Source organism: Raphanus sativus, chromosome 3 (assembly GCF_000801105.2).
Source record: "Raphanus sativus cultivar WK10039 chromosome 3, ASM80110v3, whole genome shotgun sequence".
NCBI classification, from domain to species: domain Eukaryota; kingdom Viridiplantae; phylum Streptophyta; class Magnoliopsida; order Brassicales; family Brassicaceae; genus Raphanus; species Raphanus sativus.
The window spans coordinates 14,037,457-14,063,995 of record NC_079513.1 but is presented as its reverse complement, the minus strand read 5'-3'; the positions used below and the strand labels follow the sequence as shown (position 1 = coordinate 14,063,995).

Genomic DNA, 26,539 nt, shown 5'->3' with positions numbered 1-26,539 from the left:
TAAATTTCTTAGAGTCGGTTCATGATATTGATGTTTTAGTGTAGTAGGTTGTTGTGAAGAGGTATAGAATCCTTCTCTAGTTGGGGCAGGAGTAGCCGAGTAGGTGGTTTTGAGTTAAAAGGGTCTTGGCTAGTTGGCTCTCATGCAGGTCTTATCGGCCCTGCGAGGGACTCTCCTTTGTATTTTACTTCATTACCAAATCGTATAAAATTCAGCAGTTGACAAAATAAAATAAAAGTGTAGTGTTTGGTTGCTTATATGCTGGGCATGAAGACCCGCACATGGTCCGTCATGATTTATGCCAAAATTAAGATTCTTGTTGTCTTCATTGTAAACTATACTGTATTTAGGGGGGGGGTTATTGGGAGAAGAATTTGTATAGAATTTGTGAATTTTAAGAGTTGATTGATTTTAAAAGTTATGTGGATTGTGAAAATGTATATACATTGACTTATAGAATTTGATCATGATTTTCTTAGATTTGTCTAGCTTTTCATTAACTTGGATTACCAAAAAGGTTTCATTAAAGAGACACACTTGTTATATATAAAGAATAATAAAAAAATATTTTTTTTAAAAAATATTTCGAATTATAGTTTTCAAATTCAAACATTTTTATAAAAATTTTGTTTTTTAATTTTCTTTTTGAAATTTGAAAATGATTTTCCAAACTATTATAAACTTTTTATTTAAAGTTTTTATATATAAATTTAATTATATATTGAAAATGATAAAATTATAAATATAAATTATGTTTTCAAAAGTGTAATGGTATACAAAATGTAATGAATTATAGATTTGGACATAATTTGGTAAAAGTTGCACATGGATTTTGAAAATCACATGGATACATATGATATTTTGAAAGTTGAGTCTCATGAATAAAAATGAATAGAATTCATGTCTGAATAACAATAGATTTAGTTAGAATTAGAGAATCTATAATAACAAAACTTTTTGAAGAGCAATGGATTTGAATGGATTTTGAAAATTCTTAAACCAATAACAATGGATTCTATTAAGATTTATGAAATCCAAGAACCAATAACAAAGGAATCTCAAAATTTCCAAAATTCATGAAAATTCATCTCCCAATAACCCCCCCTTTAATTTAAGCAAAGGCAAATTCGCTTCATACGTGGAACGCAGCGACCAACTTAAATTTAAATTAAACAATACTATATTATTATAGAAAGTGGGTCTGCTTTTGAGTTGTAACGTGTAACGTTCAATTCGTAACCAATCACCTTTTTTAATTCGAAACTAAAACTAATTCGCACGGTCATTTTATAAATATATAACTTTAGTATAATATAGATTATAATTTAAAATTTATAAAAAATAGCATACTCTTTTTGTTCTTTTTTGTCTTATAATAAATTTTGTTTGACATTAAATTATTAATTACGAAATTAATCACTACACCAATTTAAAATAATATTTAAAAAATTTAGGAAAATTTTATTATATTTTTCTCAACAGTTTTGACATAGCTAAAAGTAAAATTTAGCATTTACAGCTAAAATAATTTATTATTAATATTTTTATAATTATTAATTTTTTAGAAAATTTATATATTTAATAGATTAATGTAAATAAGAAGATATATATAATTGAAAAAATGAATCTAGTATATTTTTTGTGGTAAATAAAAATTGTAATTCTCCTTTAATAGAGAAGATATAGAATATGGTACAATCTAATTAACGAGTTAAAGTTTTAGGTTTAAATAAACAAGATATAGTATAAGGTACCCGGTTGATTGCCAACCATATATAAGAAAATAGTAATTCACATATGGTAGTTTTTGTTTGTTTAGTTGATCTACACAAACACAATTGATCAAAATTCATAGTGGATATCTCTATTATTAAAAGAGAAGTACACTTAGGAAATGCCCCTGAGTTTTCAATGTTAATTACATTTACATGCCATTGACCTATTAATAACATTCTTAAAAAAATGTTTGTCTTAACCAGTTTATTAAATATGTCTTTATCACCCTCTTTATTTATAGATAGTCTATATTTTAATGTTTGTCTTTTTTTCAGTTTAGCTAATGTGTTATCCTAAAACAAAATTTAATTTCTCTTGTATTAAATAAATTCTGAAATTATTTATTTGTTATCAAAAAAAAAATCTAGGATATTAATTTCGAAATGATTTATTGTCGTATTCCATTCTCTATTAAAATAATTTCAAGATAAAATTGAATTTCCTTTTTCATCTAAACCAATGTTTATTCACCTCACATAGAATTAGGTCTCAATAAATCTAAAAAATTATCGTATGAATAAATTATCTATGTTTTCTTCCCAGTAAAATCTATTTAACTGAACTTGCAGAGTACTCAATTTTAAATATAAAATTAAGTAAATAGTTAAGAATGAGGCAATTGCCTATATTCTTGCTAACTACATTATTTTTAGGAAACAATTGATTTGCTTTATAAATGTTATGGACATTTATTAATTAATTAGGTGTAATTAGACATGCAAATAATATACTTTGAAACAGAATGAAAAATAAACCAATTATTTCAAAAGATATTTAATTACTCCATATCTTGATTCGTAAAAAAAAAACATCAGATTCACAAATATCAAACATTAGACCCTCGATTAATGAGTTTTGAAATTGTCATCGCCATGGGAGAACACCGAAAGTCGAGATATTTATTTTTTTCATTCTTCACAATTTTTTTCTAAACACCGAACGGTTACAAAACAAAATTGTCGGTTAGAATAAGAGAGGGGAGTCATGAGCCACTAGACCAACTTAATTTGATCTAAAACACTATGGCCCTAACAAAAAATGTAATAACAATGAGCCGATTAAATTGATTTATATATGACTCAAAGTCAATTATTTCAATGTATTTTAAATTAACTAAATTGATTTATATATTTCATATATAATCTATTATTGTTCACTTTAAGCTTCTTTTATTATAAAAAATATTTTTCACAGATTTGATTGTTTTTTAAATTCAAAAAGAACTCAATATATCCAGTGGCGGACCCATCAATTTTTTTACATGTGTCATGATATATAAAATTTTAAAAATATGATAACAAAAGTATAATTTAGAGATGTGAACCCAGATTTAGGTGTGTCAATACATACATTAATACCATTTTAGCTGTTGATTCTTTTTGTCTTTCTATGCAAAACCAATTATTTCATAATTAAACATGTATCAACTGAACCCTCTAATCCTATAGTAGGTACGCCTCTGAATGTATCACAAGTAACTATTAACAAATATATCATTTAGTATAAATCAAAAATTAAAAAATTAAATAAACACCTGCCCGGTCGGGCGGGTCATGGTCTAGTATTTCTTATTAGTTTAGATTTTACATGATGATTCGTACAAAACTAAATCAGATTTTTATTGATTTGCATACAAATAGAAACAATACCCCTACATCTTAAAGAACGAATTGTATGTTTGAAAAAGAAAATCACTTTACATAATTGATTAACACCCTCTCTAGTCTTTGACTCTTATCATTGGTGTTACATACTTTTATCATTGGTGTTAGACCATCTTTATCAGTAGGACAAAATTTGAGTCCCTCATATTATAAAATGAGTATTAATACTGTTAAGGACAAATGGAAGGACAATTAGAAAAGTTTGGTTTATTGGTGGGACTTTTATAAAGTTCTTAAGGTTAATTTAAAATATTTTGATGTTTTTGTTTATTGTAAAAATGTAATGAGAAATATAAAGATAAGTTTATAATTAAACAAGCCACATTAGAATTAAAAACATAAAAAGTACAAACTAAAAAAAAAAAATTACAACGTTGAAAATAAAAAATTACAAACATAAAAAAAAAATTACAAACATCATAAATAAAAACAAGCAGACAATTTATTCAATTCATAAAAACTTAATAATAAGTTATTATTCTTGAAAATGTCCGAATTTATCCCATATATTTTCAATCAAATCATATTTTAATTGTCGATGAATTTGTCTATCCAGAATGCTCCTCCGACGATCCATTGTATTGCCGCTGCCGATGTCCACAGTGTAGTAGATGTCGTGCGCCAGCTTGAGAACATCAAGGTCACTCTGACCAGAGGTGATCTGTCTCTCTGCTGCGGCATGTGCAGCACAGAACTTGTTAGTGAAATCATTAATCTTGTGCCATCTCTGCTTGATATTTAGCTCACCTCTTCCTGCACCCTGAGCTCTACCATGCGGACTTGAAGCATAGTAATCACCAACTCGAGCCCAGAAGGTCCCTGACTTTTGTGAGTTTCCAACTATCGGATCCTTTGAAGTGTTTAGCCAGGCGCTGATTATCACCTCGTCATCAGCTGGCGTCCACTTCTTTCTCTCCCTAGAGGCCAATGGTGTCGCGGTTTGTTGGGAACTGTATGGCGGTATCTCAGATGCTCCAAAGTTCACACTATCACTATCTTGATAACTTTCATAACGAAAGTTCTGGCTGTTAAGGAGGCCGACTAAACTAGGAGACTCACTAGACTGACTATATGGATTCAATGGATTCCTTGAATCCATTGCGATTAGAAGACAAAGAAGAGGGGAAGAGAGGAAATGATGTTGTGTTTTAATAAAACAAGAGTGAAAGAAGATGAATTAGATGTGTAAAACAATGAAAGCTTGTTGTGTTTTAATAGGTGAAAATGTTCAAAGTAATTAAAGTAACCATAAACTACCAGGGTCTAATCAAACTTATTACACTCATAACTTCTATGCGAACTAGAACCAAACTACAAACAAGAGACTTCTATTCGAACTTGAAGGGAACTACGAACAAGAGACTTCTATGCGAACTAGAACCAAACTACAAACAACAAACTTCTATTCGAACTTCTATACTAAACACAGTACAGCTTCTTAAATGTCCACACCTACTTATCAGTATAGTTATTGCAAAATGCTTACACATAAACAGCTCAAATCAAGTCTATTAACCACACTTTGAGTTACACTTCATCTTAAATGTCCACACCTACTTCTCAGTTCACATATCAGTTTAGTAATAACAAATCAAGTCAATTATGAACCCATTGTTTACTCAAATGAACATATAAATGGCTTTATAACTCTAACGGCATTACGAATCCATTGTTTACTCAAATCAAGTGCATTACGAACCCAGTAAACTACTCAACAAAATGGCTATATAACACTAATGAACAAATAAATGAATTCATATGAACACATACAATCAGTATACAATGAATGACTCTACTAAATCGCTTTATAACTCTAATGGCTTTACTCAATTCAGTCACCAACCATACAATTTAATCAGTATACAATGAAGACAGAAACAACATAAGTTCAGATCATCATCATCAAAAAAGCATCAACGATCAACGATCATCATCATCATCAACGAAACAACATCAAAGAAACCATCTACGATCATCATCATCAAAAAACAAACTAAATTTAAACTCATTAGATTTCGAACATATCAAAACTAGATCGAGGAACTAGATCGAGGAACTAAATTTAAACTCATTAGACTTCATCTTAAACTAATCAAACCGAACATATCAAAACTAATTAGATTTCGTTTGAAACCAAACATATCAAACCGAACATATCTACAAACGCATGCGGAGGAACTAGATCGAGAAACAGAAACTAATCTACAGGAGAGAGAAGTACCTTTTTGATTGAAATCTGGTGACGGAGTGGAATCGGCGGAGAAACAGTTGCGAATCGGGGAGTGGAATCGGCGGAGAAACAGTTGCGAATCGGGGAGTGGAATCGGCGGAGAAACAGTTGCGAATCGGGGAGTGGAATCGGCGGAGAAACAGTTGCGAATCGGGGGAGCTACCGGAGTGGAATCGGCGGAGAATGAAGTTGGGGATGCAGGAGAGAGTGTGGAGGAGGTACCGGAGTGGAAACGGCGGAGTCAGAGGTCAGAATCTGCTCACGGGTAGGAGATGAAATCGTCGGTCTTCTTTATCGCATGCGTCGCCTTCGATCGTCAAGAGAGAAAGAAACAAAACATTTCTAGATCGAAAATGAAACAGAAAGTCGTGTTTCCCCTCCTTGGCTTCTCCGCTTCGTTTCAAGCTGACACGTGCCACGAGGGACACGCGAAGGACGTATACAATTTTGTTAACGTCCCATTCATTTTTCCTTTTTTCTCATTTAAATAAAATCAAAAAAATCATAAGAATCAAAGGGGGGACGGCGATAAAGATGGTGTTATATACTTTGTATATTCGTATTATCGTATAACACAAGACACTTCCACCTAATTGTGCACAATCATTTACAATATATAAGAAAAGTAGCATTATATTAACATGTTGTGTTTAAAAAATTAACTATCTATCATTTAAATATATTATGGAATTTTATAAATAAATATATTGTTCTTTTAATTAGCTATGATATTATTTTGGTAAATTTATCAATATAAAACATTTTTAAATGTTATGGTATTAAGTTCTATGATTTTTTGTTACGAAATTAAGATTTCAAAATATTATACAACTTTCAATTTTCACAATAGTATTTGTTTTTATTTTGTGTCCCATTTTAAATTATTACACTCATCTATGATTTATCTATTATAAAATTTGAAATATTTTGACTTTGAGTTTAGAATATTTATTTTCAAAATCGTATATTTGGTCAAAAATATTTTGAAAAGCCCATAAATATTTGAGTTTAAAAGATTATATGACTTTGAATCTTTTTTTTTACTAAATTAGTGTATTATTTTATATAAAGTATTTAAATTTTTGTTAATAGTTAATTATTTTTCTAAACAGATTTTGTTATAATGATAGAAAATAAATTTGTATATCTCTAATACTTAAGATTTCATTTAACACAAAATACAATAATATAATTTTCTACGCACTATTGCCGTATGTTTAAAAAACTCACAATGAGTTATACACTTGCAATGAAAAGATAGAGATATCAGTAATTACAACTACATAAAATGTAAAAAGAGATAAGATCATTCTCAACAAAAGTGTAGTTAAAATTGCTTTTTCATTAATATCTTTTGAATTATTAAAATATTCTGATACTATTATATCTTGTATATAATTATTTTAGATAGTATATTGTTGTGATTTTCAAATTAGATAAAATAATATATAGGTATATACATATAATTTTAACAAATGGTAGTATTTTGTATAAATATACATAGCTTATGAGTTTTAACTTTTTTTAACGGTGAATGATAGTTTATATTTATTTATTTAAATCAAAGAACTTTTAAAATAAAATAGGTTAATTTACCAATTTTATATAGTTTTATATTATTTAATTCATATAGTAATCTCTTTTAATATAATAAATAAAGAAATTTATAAAAATAGTAAAGAATTTTTTACAATAACATTTTTAGTTAATATTAATTTATAATAATATTTTATTATTAATTACGAAATCAACTATTGCCTTATTTTATAAAAATATTTAAAACTTTTTACAAGATTTGGTTAAGTTTTTTCTCAACAGACTTATTTATAACTAAAATAAAATTTAAATATATATTTTCTCAACAAATTTATCAGACTAAAAATAATCCTTTTTAAAACATCTAAAATAATCACTGTCATATTAGGTAATTAATCAGATGGTTATACTTTTCAATGGTAGAAAAAAATAGGACTTTAAGTTAATAGAATATATATATATATATGAGAAAATTGGAAATAAGAGACACTTTCATCTTGGATTTGTTACTTTAGGATTTTTAGAAGATATTTTTGAAAAATAGGATTTTGATTTTCTTTAAATACCATACTACCCTTAATTTACCAATTATGTTAAATTATTATTATAATTTCTTATTTTCGAAATTGATTTTAATTTGAAATAGTAAAAAGTTAAAAAATGATTTAACTTAATTGAAAATAGTAAAAAGTTAAAATAATTAAAAGTATACAAAAAGAGTAAAAGGAGCCGATACTCTAACTTCATCGTCTTCTTTTCTTTTCCGTCGTAGTCCTCTTCCATGGCAATTTAAAGCGCAATGGAGAACAGCCTAGTTCTTCGTCGGTGTTTCATCTGGCCATAGTCTCTAATCTCTTAAACATCATCTTCCTCTTCGATCTCAAGTGCTCTTCCTCTTCGTCGGACGTGTCAAATTCGGGGTTTATGTGTGATTCGATTGTGTTTTGATTGATTAGGAACTTGCCGAGGCATCAGTTCGGTAACCTTCAGAGAAAGATGTTTCCAGTTTATTTCACTTTTATTGGTTCTTGCTGCGCTATTTCACTCTCTGCGTTTGGGTATCTGCATCCAGTGTGGAGAAGTCATCTTCTACTGTGGAGAAGTATCAGCTAGGGTTCCTTGTCTCGACTTTTGCTTTCAATCTCACCAATCTGCTAGTCTTCACTTCCATGACCATCGATGTAACTGAACCATCTTCAACAATGCATACAAGGTTCCTATGTAAACCAATACTCTACCTTCACTTTTTGGTGTGTAGATGATGAAGCAAAGGCACAAAGTAAAGAGACAAAACAACATTGGAGATGGAGTTGGTAATTTGGTTGGTCCAAGAATAGGGAGAAGGCAAAGACTATCCCTAAAATAGCTGCCATGAACAAGAAGTTTGGTATGATTCACGGCTTGTCATCTCTCTGAGATTTCATGAATAAAATCTCTTGTTTTGTAAGATTATTATACCAGAAGGTGAAACAGTTTGTCATAATGATATCTTTTTTTAAAAAAACTAGATGTTTTCTTTTTCTCTGAAATAATTGATGTGTGAATGCTATTACGGAAGAGTAATGCCTAAGTTTTACTTAGAGAAACAAAAAAAAATGTGCGTGTGAATGGTGGAATATAGCACCATAGACACTCGTAGTTATCAATCTAATGGGGAGAAAGAAGATGATCACTAATTGACTACTCCTTGATGCGACAAATCTAGCTATGAGTTTCAAAGAATCTTTCCCAATACATATAATGTTTACGATTAAGAACTTGACCCGCCATTGATCCTGTTCAGCCTTTATCTGTTTCAGCTCCTTACGGATAACATCAAACGTATCTGATCATAGGTGGTGATTTGGATGATGGAGAAAGAGCACAAGATAACCCAAACATATTTTAGTGAATAACTATATTTAAATTCTGGATCAAAAATAACAAAAGTCTTTGTTTCATATTGGTTAAAGCCCTTGTAAAATTGTCATAGGTGCTGGGTTCAAACCATAGAGTATCCCTTTTTTTCTGTTGTTCGAATTTTAATTAATTCAAAGATTGGGAGAGAAAAAACGTGACAGAAAAAATAGTGCGAAATTTAAGGAAGATTTGGTATAAGATTTATGAAATATCTATAATTGAAAATGGAAGTTTCCATATCTTTTTGGATTTGACTAGAATACGCAATATACCTAACCCATAACACAGTACAACATGTGCAACGCCTAGTTTTCCTTAGGCGTCACATAAGATAAAAGACAGAAGAATCTATGACACAACATCTAAGTAAGGTACATCATAGAGTTCAGGCTATATGTCGTTATATATCTTCTGGTACACTAAAGACATATTACTAGATTGTGACATAACTAATTCTAACTCAGATATAAGGTAGAAGAAACTTTAGTTTACGATATATACCCTAGATATATCTATGTATTAAACTTAGTATTCGTTTTCTGGATTAAGTAGACTAAGAGAATGTGTATTCTATTTTGGTTAGAAGAGAAAATAAAATATGATTCCCCATTTAAAAAAAAATAAATTTAAACATAGAAATTATCATACCTATGTTTCCTATCTTTTTCATATTTTTTTACATTTTTAAAGTTATGTTTACTATTTTTCCTAAGAACGAAAGTCAAAACATGTCAAAAATTGCCAAAAATATAAAAAATCCTAAATTGACAAACAAAAGTTCAAAGTGTCTATTTTTTTACATTTTTAATATTACAGTGCAAGAGATATTTTTGAACTCGAGAATTAAAATTGTGTTGGATCTTGTCATCTACGTGATATGATCTCAGAGGTGCAACGATCATTCACACCACTCTCTCAGAAGTCAGAAATCGATGGGGACAAAGAAGATAGTCCTGTCCGAGATAACAAAAGCAAATCGTAACAACATTCATGCGTGCAGCCTTAAGATAACGAACATTCAATTTGTTTCCATTTGAGATTCAATGGCGTTAATTCTAACGTATTAGAACGAAACAAAACTGAATCATTATACAATTCGACACCTGCCAGAAACAATCAAATTTATATGCTGATCCTCATTTATTGGCTTCGATGAGTTCCCTGTACTCTTTCTTCATCTTCACACCAGATATAGTCCTGCACACACACGTCATCTTTATCCAAACCTGATCACAATAATTCATCACAATAAATAATCCTATTAACGCAAGAACACAGCCCAACCTGAGCATTTCCTTGTTCTTGAAGAATTGCACACATGGCGTTCCCATGATCCCTGCTGCTTCAGCAATTTCTTGATCTTCCTCTATGTCAATCTCAACAAAGTGCACATCATTGTTATACTCATCGACCACCTGCAACAGCAATTAAAACGAAATGGACAGATGGTTAGAGAATCAGTCAAGGGAGTAGGATCTCTTGCAATGCTTAAGTCGGGAAGGATCACCTTGTTCAAGATTGGCTTCAGAGTCCTACAGGGACCACATGTTGGTGATGTGTATAATACACATATAACTCTTGAACTCTCATGGTATAGTTTTCTAAGAGCATACTATAAGCAGGGAAACAAAACACAAGATGCAAGATGTGAGGCAGAGAAAATGCTTGCACACAAAGAGTTACAAGGTTCATATAGATCACCTGTCCCCTATGCTTTGTAAGAGTGACGTCGAACTTTTCTTGGACATCCCGCTGTGTGAACTCTTTTTTGGTCTCTTCAGTTTGAGGCTGTCACATGGCAGAATATGAACATTGAAAGTGTGTAAGCCTTGTGAAGTATGCAAATGAATACATTTTTTTTTTTTGACAAAACCATTCACTCCTACCTGGTGAAATTCAACAAGAAGATTGTTACTTGTGAGGTATCTCTCGGCTGACAACGCGGCTATGCATCCTGATCCAGCAGCCGTTACAGCTTGTCTCCATTCATGATCCTAGAGTGACAAAATGGGATGGTAGCTCACACAATTATCGAACTGATATGACTTCAAAGAGTTAACAGAAAAACCGAAAGATAGCTAAAAAGTTCCAAAGCATAACCTGAACATCTCCTGCAACAAATACACCTTCAACTGATGTATTCGATGATCCTTCGCGAACCAACACGTACCCTGAGCTGTCGAGTTCGACTTGGCCTTCTAGTAACTGACTGTTCGGCGAATGACCTATTCCATAAAACAATCCTTTTGCCTCCAGCTCGGTTTCTTCTCCAGTATCAACTCTTCTGAGTAGAAGGCCAGACATCTGTCCCTTGGTGTTGCTCAATACGTCCACCGTTTCCGTGTTGTAATGCACTGTGATGTTTGGATTGTTGTTCACTCTGAAACATTCGCCATAACCAACCTGTTAAAAAAACACTCAGGGTGTTGAAAAGACTCAACTTAGAGTGTGCCCATTAGTCTATAATTCCAAAATCCAACAACGGAGAGCGTTTTACTAGTTGGTTATCGAATGTTCTGATTTGGTTTTCTAACTCCACAGTGTGCCCATTAATAGAATTTCAGTTGTTCTTCTTCAGAAGTAAAACAAAAAAAAAAGTAGAGTAGGACTCATAAGCTAATTATATAATAACCTGTAAAAGCTCACCTATCTTGCATAGCCTTGGATGCTCTTAACTGGTCTCTGCGAACAAGCAAATGAACATGACCTGCATATTTCGTGAGGTACAAAGCTTCCTCAGTCGCCGTATCTCCTCCTCCAACCACAGCCAGTACTTGGCCCTTAAACAAAGGCGAAGCGCCATCACAAATCGCACAAGCACTAATACCCCTACTCCAGAACTCTTCCTCTCGCGGTAGTCTCAGCCTCTTTGCTGTAGCTCCAGTGGCATAAATGATACTATGGCACTTGACCTACAAAATCAAACAACAATGTAAGTATAAATACACCATAACACTGGTTGAGAGACAGAGAGATTCATCAATGTCTATAGAAAACCTCACAGACTAATCCTAAGAGATTTAAGTTCATCAGAGTAAAGAAAGCATCTTGCAGTACAAGAACAAATGAAATCTCCAAAGACTATCAACACTAGTGTGACAACCCGTCCTGTCCGTCGGACCCCTGGCTCACAGCCCTACAGGACACCGACCCTAACCCCTCACCCCTCACCGTGGGAGGAAACGCCTCCACAAACTAATCCTAAGAGATTAAGTTCATAGGAGTAAAGAAAGCATCTGCACTACAAGAACAAACGAAATCTCTATAGATTAAACACACATCTGCAGTCTCTCTACCTACTTTGAACTGACATGCAAAGAAAGAGAATCACCTTACGTTCACTACTCTGCACAGTAAAAGGAGCTGTTTGAACACTAAGAGACTCTACATCCTCAGGATACAACTCTGCTCCCCACCGCTCAGCTTGCTTCCTCATCCTACACAAAAAAAAAATTGCCTTAGAAACTGACCAGTCAATCAACATGCTCATCTTGATCATTATCCAATTCTCTCACTTGTCCATCAAATCAGGACCAGTAATACCGTCAGGGAACCCCGGGAAATTCTCAACCTCGGTGGTCGTCATCAACTGTCCACCTGGAACTCCCCCCATCTGATACCCTTCGAAAACCACCGGCTTCAAATTGGCTCTCGCCGCGTATATAGCCGCCGTGTACCCGGCCGGACCGGAGCCGATTATCACTACGTTCTCGATCACCTCTCCTGCCAAATTTAGGATCTCGATTACACTGCAAAAACCTCAATACACAATCGAAGTAATTAGTAAGATTACCTGAAGAAGACGGAGAATCGGCGGAAGCGGAGACGCTGAGGCGGAGGGAATCGGAGCGAGTTCGGGGGAGGATGAACGAGGAACCGCATCGGCGTGAAGTCGTAGTGAGAGAGAAGAGAGGAGAGAGGGCGGCGACTCGGTGAGTCGACACGGAGCCGAGTCCGATGCCTGCAGCCATTTGTTTTGTTGCCTTACGCGCCAAACCATTATCTCTTTTGCTCTTTTTAGTTAGTGTGCTCAGGGTTAAGAGATTCCCAGCCGTTGGATCTAAGACATCTCTCTCTCTTTTGGTGACGCGTGTCGACGGTAGAGTTTGTGTGTTGGCGGAGGATAAGCCAATCGCAGTTTAAGTGGACGGACGCTTTTAGCCTTTTTTTTTATCTACTGGGCTATGAATGGGCATTGATCTTAAATATTGGGCTTTACCTTTGGAGTTGTGTGGGTTTTGTTTTGCTTTCGTATAGTTTTTTTTTTTTTTTTGCTAATTGTGATCACCATGAAGTACAAAACTGTTTTCAGAGATTAATACGAACCTGAAATGGCCTCTAGCTCGAAAAGACACTTTCTCTATCGGGTTCAAAATGTTACAAAACATGACTCAAGTTCTTTTTTAGAAAACAAAAAACTTTTATCTTTAAAGTTATAAAATATCTTTTGGAGATGTTTTTTTGGTGGTTCACAGAACCGACTATAAAGAATATGTATACTTCTCTTTTGGTCACCAAATTCTAAATAGTTTTTTTTTTTATTCTAAAATAGTTAAGAATATGTATAGATCATTCTACTATCAAACATCCAAAAATGTTTATAAATATTTCATTTGACTTCTATACCATAATTGTTTTAAGTATTAGAATGCTCCTGGATTTGTAGAAGATATGTGTGTAATGACAATGGGTAAAGTAATGGGTGTTGCCTCTTTTTGAAACTCTCCTATTCACCCTTTTTAATTTGAAAGCACATGATCTTTGTGTTCTTCAATTACCATTCCATTTTCATTTATTTTCTTGCACGAAGTAACAAAGCTCCGATCAGCTAATTCATTTTAATCTCGTTATCTATCTTATTAGACCTCTTTTGAGCATGAATGACCTTCTCCTTGGGAACAAATACAATATAGTAAGCGGGAATAAAAATAACACAATATAACACTTCCTCACATAAACTAATACATATGTTAATAAAATCAATCCAAGACAAAGCCTAATAAATGATTCGTTTTAATCTTCAAAATTTCAAGTTTTATTATATATAAGTTATCCAACCTCCGATTTTATTTATAGAATAACATTAAATTGAAATTTACCTGAAAATGTTTGTGATCTTCAAAATCTCATCACATATCTTACAAATTTGAGAATAAAGAGCAAAAATGTTTAACAAATAGTACATTTTGTTATATTTATTTCAGTGATGAATGAGGTTGAAGTGAAAATCAAACTAAGAGTTGGTGAGGGAAGTGACACTCTTGCTAATGCCATACAAAAGTAAAGAACTTGTTTTTTCTTCTCAGTGTCGTTTCAAAAAGAAAAGGTGACACAAGCAAATAAAGAATGCTACAATGTCAAGAAAGCTAGGCTGACCAAAAAACGCGGCCCAATTAAAGCAAAAGAGCTTTGTCTTAAGTCTAGTGCAGTGTCTGAATTCCATGCACATCCATTTTTATTAGTCAACAAATTGTACTTTCATTTAAATATTGTCTCGATGATTTGTTATGACGCTACTCCAATAAACGTTACAACTACTTTATGGTAAGAATAAAAAGTCGTTCGTGGTTGGCATCTAAGTTTTGATGGTTTGTCATCTGAATTCTGAAGTATCTCACCATCTATCTAGATAAGTAAAATACGCATTTAATGTTAATTATGTTTTCTTCTAAAATGGTGAAAGCGTTTTGGATCTGAGCTCGGAAAGAGTTTGCATTTATACATATACAAGCAGTGGCGGCACTTGCGGACCCAGCCAAAAGATTCACTATGGACAATATAAATTTTGAATTTAAAATTATGATGGCAATAGAAGAGATTTTTACACTTATTCATATAATTTCAAAAAAAACAATGAAAATATTTCTTTTTACAATAATTCATGTGGGGCAGCTGATCCCTCTATACCTCCACCACTCTATTCAAGTATCACACATGTTGGAGTTTTGCAATTCTTTATGGTTACACAAATCATTTCTCCAGGACAATAATAGTTTGATCACTTTTACGTTATACTATGTCAATGTAAAACCAAAACAATAAAACATGAGTTTTTGGAATTTGTATGATTAAATATATATCTCTCCTCTCTTTAATCTCAGCTGCTAGAGACGTGTGGATAGTACGCCCCGGCAATGGAAGATTGTCGGCAATCCCTTCAAAGTTGAAATGCATCAGTGGTACTTTGACAAACATATAGAAATCTGAAAGTGATTCTTTTCTTTTCTTTCACTACTTTGACTAAAATCGACATTAATTAACTTACAGTATCAGTTAACCATGATGTAATGCAACAAAAGAGACTTAACTTTTTATTACATGTTTGTAAATGCAATCATGAAACTGGATTCCCTAAGTTTGTTGTACAATCTGCTAGAATGTATTCCCTAAGTTTGTGTAAGATCTGGTAAAAATACCTTTCTACTGCAATGGTGTTTTTTTCTAGTTAAGATTATGTTGGAATCACATGAATTATAGAACTGAATTCAAATAATAAGTTTTTTATGGGCAATTCTCTCAAATAATATTTTTAAAAATTTTGTCACAAAAATAGCATTCAAAAAATAAAATGATCAAAATAGCATCTTTTTGTTTTGAAATTTTTAATTTTAATTTTTTTAAAAATTTGAACACATTCTTAAAACTCTACATTTTAACTCTAAATCATAAGTCTTAGATTAATTAACCTAAATGTTATAAATACATATTTACCTTTCAATAAAACTTTTTTGGTCATTTTCTTTTTTGTGATACTATTTTCGTGACAACAACTTGGTTTGGTGATATCCTGATGTTTTTCTCTTTTTTTTATTGAAAATACAAATAATTAGTTAAGGTCAGGCCCGGTCTTGAGCAGATACGGATGAAACCTTCGTATAGGGCCTATAATTTTGTACACTTGAAAGCTTGAATTTATACTGCTTTTTTTTGTAACAAATGTAAGAATGGGTCTTAATCTAATCTGTAACAGAATGAAACCTTGAATATTTTTTTCCTTACTCTATATATAAAGAGTAAAAAGATAATTTCTAGGATTGATAAACTCTTGCAATTTTGAAAATTCTGTAAATTTACTTTTAATTTTTCCTAATTAAAATTTTTATTATAATTTGGGTCTATATTTTTTATTTCGTATTGGACCCGAAATATCTAAGGACCCGCACTGGTTTAGGTGCAGAAAGTAGAGAAATACAAAGCATGAAATGTCAAAAAGATAGTCATCAATTTTGAAAGAGAAAGAAAAGATAGATATCTAATACTCAATTTGTTATGAGAGTACGAGACCGAACAAAATCTTACAAAAAGGTGAAACATGAAAAAATAAATATAACATGCATGATTTGCATTCATTGTTTTTTTGGTATATTGATAGTACCACCACACCTAAAGGGGGGTCCAAAATAGTTGCTTCATATCACAAATATCCAATTTTACCAACTTGTACATATATAATATGTTGAACAAAAAAAGGTATATATATATAATATGTATATTCACACGTATATCTCGTGATTCTTATCTTTTTCTGTCGTTTCATATACGTTTAATACAACACACGTTACAACTTAAATTATATTGACATAGAGATGGTTGGTAAATGCAACGACTAATGTTTTCCGGTAAATAAGAAAGGAATATTAGTTCTAAGAACCTCAATACAAATGTCATTAGTTAAACTGGATAAAAAAATGTTTTGTTTATGACATAAATTTTGAAAAAGTTTGGTAATGAAACTTGAAGAAAACAAAAGAAATTAGTGTGAAAACTCGATTGAGTCAAATTCTCCTTCTATGGTTTGTTTATTGACTATATGAATAAATATATTACAAACTTAAAACTCATATTTTATTCATAATATCTGACATTCCCTAAAATTTACTAGATTTCTTAACCTCAAAATACTCCATCTTCAGTGTTTTGCCCGTGCACCCCTCATGTATTAACCTTGATAAAAAAATCTATTTTTTTGGTCATGCATGTCCGATTGTGGAATCAACAATAAATATTTTCGATGATATATTTCACATTTAGAAAGACTGAAGAATTATATAGGATTCAAACATAAAATGAATTAGTTACGACTGGAAATGCTCATATATTTTAATATAAAAATGTTGAATTATCATAATTTCCGTTAATATGATACATTCTAACAGGCTCACTCGCACCGAAAAAGACTGCCACAAAAAAAAATTTAAAACAAAAAGTATTATGCAATTCATGTGTATATAAGCTATGTTCCTTTGAAAATGGTTCAAAGCATTACTATTCTTGTCTCAACCACTTTATTAAACTAATTAACGTCTCTTTCTCCCTCGATAGAGTCGTGATACGTCTCTCTAGATGATTAAGATCTTCTCCTGATTGTTCTCTTCAAGAAATAATACTCCTCGCTTATGGAAGATGATCATTTACGGTGTAACGACAACACCAACGAGGAGGAGCGTTTGCCATTGGAGTTTATGAGCGGAAAACAAACATACACGGCGGAGTTACAGCCGCAGCAACCGCCGCCATTCTTGGTGAAGACATACAAGGTGGTTGAGGATCCGACAACGAACGAGGTTATATCTTGGAACGAAGATGGAACTGGATTCATCGTGTGGCAGCCAGCAGAGTTCGCAAGAGATCTCTTACCAACACTTTTCAAGCATTGCAACTTCTCTAGTTTCGTTCGGCAGCTCAATACTTACGTACGTGTATGCTCTTATTAGTTTTCATATTTAACACAAGCGAAAAAACGACTTATTCTTGGCTAAGCTCAAAATTCACAAACCAAGGAAATCTTTTTTTTTTTTTTCACACTAAACCATTCATTGATTACTAACCATGGAGTTAACCATGGGAGGATACATGTTGAAATAACTAAGCCGACAGGAGACAGACCTCCTCCGGAGACAATTGCCGACAACATTTTGCGGAGACAGAAACTATAACCATCATTACAAACAAGTTTAAAGGAAATCTGAAAACAAGACTAGATCAAATACAAAAACTTGCCTAAAGGGAAAGCACCACCGAGACCAGGAGGAGAGAGTAAGCGCACATCAACAGCTGAACTTTATTGGAAAGCCTTCACACCTCAATATTTTGCTCAAGGAAACACACCATCAAGCCACGAGGAGAACAACAGGCCAAGAACCCAGGGAGAAGAAGGACACAACTTTAACCTAACAACTCCCACAGCAAGATGCAAAAGGCCGAAGCCCATGTTCCTTGTAAACGGGCCGGAGAACCGAAACACAAAGGACGGATAAAGAACCAGGGACTATCCCGTTGCGAGCGGAGACAAGGAACAGCACACCAACTAGTCTCGACAGAACCTACCAAAGGAAGCAGCACCAGAAGAACAGCCAGATCTGAGGAGTAAACCGAACAGCAAGGTCCAAAGAACCAAGGCTCCGATGGAACCAAGAGACCAAGGAAAGCCAATCGAACCCCTAGGGAAGGAGATCATGCCGGAAAGAGACGATCCAAGAACGCCACACCGACAAATCCCAACCATCAAAACAAGATCTAGAAATCTAGATCTAGAAAATTAACAGATAACCTAAAAACTATACCCAAAAGACAAGCACAAAAGACAAACTAGGAATCAAGAAGCAGAGCCGGACCGGCGGTGACTATGGAAGCTCACCCGCCGGCCGGAGACACAGAGAATCAAACGTCGACGACTTCTAGAGAGAAGAGAGAGCACAGAGAGGAGAGAGAACTGTCTCTGGTCAATACACAAACCAAGGAAATCATATTTTAAAATATTATCAAGTTATATTATATTTTTAAAATAAAATAGTAATATACACGAATCTTTTTTAAAAAATGATATTTTAACGCTGTAATCAAAACACTAAACCATAAATCCTAAACTATAAATTGTTTAAATTTTTATGTAAACGCTAAACTATTGGATAAATCATAAATTCTAAATTAAAAACATTAAACACTAAATTTTTAAAAATACTAAATCCTTAATCTTAAAAAAAGTTTAGGGATTATGATTAAGAGTTTAGTATTTTTTAGATTTAGTATTTTAGTGTTGAGTGTTTTTGATTTAGAGTTTATGATTATTATTTTTATTTATTTATTTATTTTAGCTTAAAAACATAATATAACTTGACAATATTATTGATTAGTGAATTTACGGGTTCATTGAGGGGTGAATCCAACAATGACTAAAAAGAAATGCATGGAGACGTGTGTTTCATATTCGCATGATGCATTAGCACATGTGAACTGTGAGGTTCCGTACGTAAATTTGGTAACATGGTATTAACAAGTGGGTACAAAATATTGTAGGGGTTTCGGAAAGTGTCGACGACAAGATGGGAGTTTAGTAATGAGATGTTTCGAAAAGGTCAAAGAGAGCTTATGTGCAATATCCGAAGAAGGAAGAGTTGTCCACACTCGCACTCACATAACAAGTCTCATCAGGTTGTACCAACAACAACGAGGGAGAAGCAAGAAGATCATCACCTTGAGGATCAACGCTCTTCATCTACTTCCTCCTCTTCTGTATACTCTGCTTTACTCGACGAAAACAAGTGCTTGAAGAATGAAAATGAGTTCCTGAGCTCAGAACTAGGGAAGACCAAGAAGAAATGCAAACAACTTATGGAGTTGGTGGAGAGGTACAGAGGAGAAGACGAAGAAGGAGAAACCGATGATGATGACAGCGATGATCAAGGGCTTAAGTTGTTTGGAGTAAAACTGGAGTAAAAGATATGGTTTGATTGGTTTTTCTTGCCAGCTTGTTCAGATTCTTACAAGTTTGCATAAATATAGTTTTACGACATGCAAGGTCAAAGATGAAAACATAGTACTATTGATACTGTTCAAAACATAGTGCATTACAACAGTGTGTATATATATATGAACGTTAAGAACACATGTTTTTCATATATGTGCCATATATACAACTATTTTGGTGAGTGATCAGATCTCTCTTTAGTGTGTTCATGGAATGGTTTTGGGTTATACAAAAGCCGCAATAATGGTTTCACTGGTTATGAGTTAGCTGCAAAATGGTTGAATATAGTCTCAAGTGTGGACTGGCTTATGCTGTATTCAGCTATGCCCAACTGATTCCTGCCATAGCAACAAGAAAATTTATTTCCTAAGACTGATTTCTGCAGAACAATGGCGAAGAAACAGTTAAAACGAAGAATGTCTTACCGGTTTCTTTCAAGGTATCCAAAGGTATCTGCAAGTGACAATCCTCCTTCCCCAAATGGCAACTGCAACAGAATCCATGTAAAGGTTTTAAGCACAAGACTAAAAGAGTAATCTAGCAACTGCTTTTGTGTTTCACTTTTACCTGGTATTTAATGATCAATCCATTGCAGCTCTTAAATGTTGCACCTGGAAACGAAGTTTGTATGAAAGAGTCCAATGCTGAAAACTTTTCTTTGGTTAGCCACCACTCCGCAAATACTGGCAGCGGAATACCACCTGTTCAGCGCCAAACCAACAAACATTATCTTTGTGTTAGCAGTAGTAGTGATTACTGAAACAAGAAAATTTCTATAAACTTATGTGAGACATGTGTTCATACCATCTCTATAGAGCTGTTCTGATAGCTGTTCATCGAATCCAACATCTTCCTCAGGCATGGGAGGTACTAGAGTACTCACTCTCTGCTCATTACCCAGATACTTGGCAATGCTTTGTATCATTTCTGGTGACAAACTGATTTCTGATGCTGAGGCCGTATCAGGAGTTATAGAGTCAGAGACACCGATACAAACTTCGAGGTCGCCAAGTAAACTCCTAGGCTGAGAAGGAACGTTAAACAGCCACTGCTGAATCATCTGGCAAAGGTTCTCCAAGTCCACATGGCTCACTTCGTTGGGTTTGACCTATTTGCAAGACAGCCAACATCATAAGCTTTGACAAATGATCCTTCCTACCACTGAAACAAAACACCCTTGGGAACTAAAATTTACCTCTAACTCAAGGTGGTTTCCGAAGCGCGTCTTTAAGTGTTGTGGACTACCTATGCATCTCAGGCGGCCACCAACCTGTAATTTGAGGAGCATGGTTCTGTGAGCTGGATACATTTAAGGAATTAAAGTCGCAAAGAGTTCAAAGAAGATACCATGATCCCGATCCTAGTGCAAAGCGCTTGAGCTTCATTCATGCTATGAGTAGTCAGAATAACCGCTGTCTTTCCACTCCTTGTGGACAGGCGAGAAATCACATCCCACATGAATCTTTTGGCAACAGGATCCATACCTGAAGCATCGAACAAGAAACACCAAAAACTTTACAGACTAGCTAAAGAACACAGAGGAAGTCAACCAACATTTTGGTTGGCCTTATACCTGTAGATGGTTCATCAAGGATGACAATGGGAGGATCTCCAATCATTGCAATAGCAACGGATAGTTTGCGTTTGTTTCCGCCGCTAAGAGTGAACGATGGCTTGTGAGAATGCTTCAACAAGTCAAACTCGACTAACTTTTCCATAACCACCTGTTATTAGATAATACAGATCAGACAATCTCCAAATAGCAACTTCCACTATATAAAAATACCTAATAGTATGGTTGTAACTTTGAATTCATACAAGGCGTGTAAGAAAGCATCAAACGTAAAATCCAGAATAAATGCCACTTACGTTATCAATTCTATAGTCAACCACTCCTTTGATCCTTGCATAAAGTTCAAGGTGCTCCTTCACAGTCAAATATTCGAATAAAGCATCAAACTGGGGGCAGTAGCCAATCTGAGCAAGAAAGACAAAATAGTTTTCAACATTGAATGTTCATTCTATTGACTCAGTGAGATTGGTAAAGTCGATGATTTTGACATACATGCTGACGGATAGCTTTGGGACTCGCCACTATGTCTTTGCCAAAGACAAAGGCAGTTCCACTAGTTGGTGTTTCCTCTCCTGTAGAAGTAAAAATAGTGCGATGCTATTGCTTCAAATTTGCAGTTGTTTATTTAGCGGTTCAAAGTTTTCAAGATAACAACTCGGCTAATAGTTTGAAAATACCAAAGAAGCACAGCATACCAGATAACATAGACAAGGTAGTAGTCTTTCCAGCTCCATTCGTCCCTAAAAAGCCAAAACATTCTCCTGCTTGGACCGAGAAAGTCAAAGACTGTACAGCTACTTTTGGGCCGTGATGATTGGAGCCAGGATAGACCTGAAGCAGTTTTACACTAAGAAAAAAAGTGGAGAATCTCTTTTTAACATTTGGATAAAAGAGCAGGTTTCAATACCTTCCTCAGGTTTTGTAAGTAGAATATGGCGTTGTCTGTCAACCCTGAAATCACCCTGTTTCTTTCCTCTTGCACGTCTATGTCATCCTCCATATCAGCCGAAATGGCTCCAGTGGAATCCTTGAGAAGCGGCTCTGTAGAACTAGAACCAGCACCTTGCTTGAAAACTTTAAAATGCTGCCACCACTCCCCAATTGAGAAAGACATCACCTTTTGAACAGGCAAGAGCTCAAGCCCAAGCGTCAAAAGGAAGTAGAATATACTCTGACAAATATACGTTCAGTCAGATGAGAAACGCCGCAGTGATATTAAAATAACAAGCAACATAAATGCAACCACAATATTCGACGTTTACATATCAAAATTATATGAAATCATTGACACTTGTTGATGGTGATGGCTCCATTTCTCAAGTTATCAAAAGAACAACAAAAAGCAAGTTGAAGAAAAGGGAAGACTCTAACCTCCAAAGCTAGGTATGAGATGGAAGCTCCAGTGACATTCCAATCAAACACCCCATGACTGGATTTGTCTTTCATCCCCTGCCTTAGAAGAGCTAACGAAGCCAATCCATCAGAGAAGCAAAATCCTGGTGATAGTCTAAAGAAGGTCTGTAAAAGCATAATGGAAAAAGGGATCAATTCTTAGTCTGCTTTTCAAGGCTCACAGAAGTCAGGAAATCAGAAGAACCCATACCTTTAGATATGAGTTTGCATTAACTGTGGTTGGAATAAGGCCCATGACAAATGAGATAACCATTAAGATAAGACCAGAGAAGAAGTGGACCATAAGAATAACATTCTGCGATTAAAACAAAGTCATTCATCCATCAGTCAAAAATAGCCAGCAATATGAAGCAGCTACAGAGAGGGAAAGAAAAAACTAATAACGATATGGGTAACAAGCACAGAGATGTAGAAGTTGCCTGAGCCATGCTATGCTCGGTGAAGAAAAATGTAAGACAATACGTTGATGATGCAATTGCCAAACCATACTCCAAAAGCATTAGGACAGTTGGCAGAAACCGACCCATTCCGATAAACTGCTCCAGACCTAAGCAAACAAATCAACCTTTTCAGTAAAATACTACCGAAGTACAGTGAAATAGAAGTTTAAGTGCATATGGAAACGAAAGACTAACTTACCAAAAGCGTAGAAGAGGATTATTGCAAATGTTGACGGAAATAAGAAACTGACGAAATCCCATACGTATGTTGATAACCAATATGAAAGAACAGAAACCTGCAAGCCATAAAATCATGAGGCCAATATTATATGACTGGTGCTCTGCATGTTTTTGGTACTCCAGAACTCGTCAAGAGAAAATTTACCCCACTAATAAGCTGTTGGTGCTTCGCTTTCACCTCTCGCTCCTGGAAAGATACGATACTTATTGACATTCAGAGCAAAATACTGAAAAAGTAGAAGAAAGATAGCATTAAACAAAAAAGTTCAGCCAAAACTAGGTTAGATACATACCTTAACAATGGGAACTGCAAAGGAGGCCGGGATGAATGAGAATGCAATGCTTACAATAATTGCAGCTGAAAAGGCATCCAAATCCTGCATTGAAAAGAATATAAGATCAAAGCAACTTCTCCGGCTACAGACAGTTACATTGTTTCAATTTTTGGGTCCTAGTTTCTGACAATTACTTCGAGGGATCCCAATAACTTTCAACTTATCGCTCAAGCGTAACGTAAATTTCTATAAAATAATAAAATTTATACCACAAAAATGTTGAAAGTACTCATAACAGAAAGACATACATGACGCTGTAAGCGCTGACTTTTTGTTGGAGGCAAAGGATGGTTTCGTGTTTGAATTGTCATATTCTTGTTACCACTAGCAAGTCGGAGAAGCGCAGAATGCATAACATTGATGTAGATAGGACCAGCATGCTGGCAAGTACTGTTGTGTAACACGGTATATCCTACACTCCCATCTGGATGCTGACTATCCATTAAAACTGCCCCATACCTAAAGAGACACCCACGGGTAGCATTAGCCAAGTAAGTACATTGTACACTGTAACATTCTCAAAGAGGTCACCAAACAAGCGAAAACAGGGGAATTGAAAACTTGAAGGCAGAAATATCTAAAGCACATGGATTATTAAGCTTAATTTCCACACAAAGATACCTTGACTCGTATGACTGATCAAAACTAGACATCAGAAATTCGCTCATAGAAAGTAGAGTGGGGCCCAACGTGGGACCTGCTGCATCAATTGCATCAGCCAATGCCTCTTTTGGATTAGGGAACTTATATGAACTATTCCTCAAGGGCTGAATCCAGCCTCCTTCAATATATTCTGCAACCTGAATGCATCGGAGAAACAGCATTGAACACAACAAATTTTTGGTAATATGTAACTCAAATTTTTGGTAATATGTAACTCAGCCATACTGTACTGTGACCAATACCTTGCAAGCATCAAATTTAACAAGTGAATGTGTAACAGAACTACTGTTTGATCTACTACTTGTAACGAAACCTTGGGTTAAGTTGTAGACAGCTGCATCAAAGCAAACAACTCTACATATAATAACTAAAAAGTGAAACGGATTGATCGCCATGGAGACTATCTCATGCACTTTATTAATGAAAATAAGAATTTCAAGCAATCAGTTTTCTTATGAAGAGAGTAAAATGAATTGGTTTTTGAATTACCAGGATTAGTACTATTTATGTTAAGTTAATAGAACGAGTTAAAATAGATGCCACCAAATTTTATTTTTACTGGGAGAACAAGCACTCAGAAAATAGTATAGAATATACCTCTTTGGCAATTGGCTCAGATAGATCAAAAGGAATCGGACCGCCACCTCCATTGCCACTCAGAAGAGGATTAAAATACGCAGTTGTCAACGTAATGGATTTCTGATCAGGATGTGGCTTGAGCTGTAGTAAAAGAAGGCCAAAAAGTAAGAACATTGCTGGGATGATGAGCTGGAACGCCACTGTTTTGCGGTCTCTGAAAGCAGATCTTGCTCTTTTTATGAATAATGCTTTGCAATGCCGCCAAAACATTGACCTTGAGATAACGGAACAACCACAACATTGCATGCTAATGAATCCAATGAAAGTCCAAACTGCAGCAACGATTAAACTGCAAGCTTTTGCAATTGAGGTAATAACAACTCCAGCGCCCTCATTACAACTTGCTAGTAATTTGGGTTGGATAGTGCTCTTCTGAACAGACTCAATGCACACCAAAGAAGGCTCGGTATCAGGAGAAACAGATGTATCTTCCTGCTTATCCTCTATATCTAAGTTACAGCCAGCAACTCTCAAAAACACCTCCTCAAGTGTTGTGACAGATATACCATAGCTCTGAATACCAGGATAATCTGAATCCTCAATCTCATTTATCCTAGATCTGTCAACAGAACTCTTCATGCAACTCTCAATTTCTCTGAACATATTTTCAAAGCAAGGCAAGGATGCCAAAGGAAGCTTGAAAGAGATTTCGTTGCCCACCTGGAAAAATCGTAACATGTAAAGATTAGGCGAGAGATGGGCTTTAAACTTATCTAAAAGCAGTATCAAGCTGTTCTACGGGAAATATCTGCTGCCATTAACATGCTACCATATCCATTGTTTAAGAACTTAAGTCACACTTGATGGATTCTCAATCATAAAATGCTCTACTCTAGAATCTTGGAACTCCGTAAAGTATCAAAGTATGCAGCAAGGCAAAACATTTCCTTCATGAAACTTATTAGTAGCCCAGACGCTCTCAATCTCTTTAGAGAATGTAAGTAATATACCTCACTCACACAGGTTGCTGATGGAATGTGACGATGAACTATCTGTGTGGCAACAGAGACAGCTGGAGAAGTCTAAAACATAAAGGACCCCAGTTATTTTAATATTCTAAGCAGAAAATCTACAAAATCGACCGGAAATGAAAAGAATACAAACGAACCTTTACTAGCGTAAGAGTGTAACCAACCCCGTAGTGATGCTTCAGGAACATCGAGCTGCGTAGTCATAAAACACCAAAAACCATTGGTTAAATGTTAAACGGAGCTGTATATAAGAATTCATTGGGACAGAAAAGAAAATAAATTGTTTTCATTAGAAGCACTTTCATATGTCTAATAAGATAAAATAATTTTGGGAACCTGTTTGTTTACAGTTTTTGATATCTCAGTACCAACAAAACCAAATTGAAACACCTTCTACTACTTATGATCGGTAT

The 26,539-nt window shown here is 34.3% G+C and overlaps 3 protein-coding genes and 1 pseudogene across 4 annotated transcripts; 2 read left to right on the top strand and 2 right to left on the bottom strand.

The window, feature by feature from the left end:
* Positions 1-8,005: 8,005 nt before the first annotated feature.
* LOC130510003 (uncharacterized) lies at positions 8,006-8,622 on the top strand (annotated as a pseudogene).
* Positions 8,623-10,081: 1,459 nt separating this feature from the next.
* Positions 10,082-13,104, bottom strand: LOC130509319 (NADPH-dependent thioredoxin reductase 3-like). 2 transcript variants are annotated; one of them, XM_057005148.1, is made up of 10 exons: positions 12,899-13,104; positions 12,621-12,828; positions 12,437-12,542; positions 11,752-12,017; positions 11,206-11,485; positions 10,992-11,099; positions 10,807-10,893; positions 10,613-10,717; positions 10,390-10,520; positions 10,082-10,302 (listed from the first exon to the last, which is right to left on the bottom strand). In XM_057005148.1, the coding sequence occupies exons 1-10, from the start codon at positions 13,074-13,076 to the stop codon at positions 10,242-10,244; spliced, it is 1,530 nt and encodes a 509-aa protein (XP_056861128.1). In that variant the 5' UTR covers positions 13,077-13,104; the 3' UTR covers positions 10,082-10,241. The 2 variants fall into 2 exon arrangements, with proteins under 2 accessions (XP_056861128.1, XP_056861129.1); XM_057005149.1 differs by having other exon boundaries at positions 12,621-12,807.
* A 4,275-nt stretch (positions 13,105-17,379) lies between these two features.
* Positions 17,380-19,826, top strand: LOC130509034 (heat stress transcription factor B-3-like). Its single transcript, XM_057004573.1, has 2 exons — positions 17,380-17,798; positions 19,402-19,826. Exons 1-2 carry the CDS (start codon positions 17,502-17,504, stop codon positions 19,819-19,821), a joined length of 717 nt encoding a protein of 238 aa, XP_056860553.1. The 5' UTR covers positions 17,380-17,501; the 3' UTR covers positions 19,822-19,826.
* An 83-nt stretch (positions 19,827-19,909) lies between these two features.
* LOC130509033 (ABC transporter A family member 1-like) lies at positions 19,910-26,398 on the bottom strand. Its single transcript, XM_057004572.1, has 22 exons — positions 26,264-26,398; positions 26,106-26,177; positions 25,114-25,815; positions 24,475-24,653; positions 24,102-24,312; positions 23,812-23,895; positions 23,664-23,705; positions 23,478-23,574; positions 23,258-23,385; positions 23,029-23,133; positions 22,797-22,943; positions 22,333-22,596; positions 22,121-22,256; positions 21,918-21,997; positions 21,722-21,829; positions 21,426-21,576; positions 21,200-21,336; positions 21,048-21,122; positions 20,657-20,960; positions 20,420-20,553; positions 20,278-20,339; positions 19,910-20,190 (listed from the first exon to the last, which is right to left on the bottom strand). Exons 1-22 carry the CDS (start codon positions 26,312-26,314, stop codon positions 20,109-20,111), a joined length of 3,351 nt encoding a protein of 1,116 aa, XP_056860552.1. The 5' UTR covers positions 26,315-26,398; the 3' UTR covers positions 19,910-20,108.
* Between the last annotated feature and the right edge of the window lie 141 nt (positions 26,399-26,539).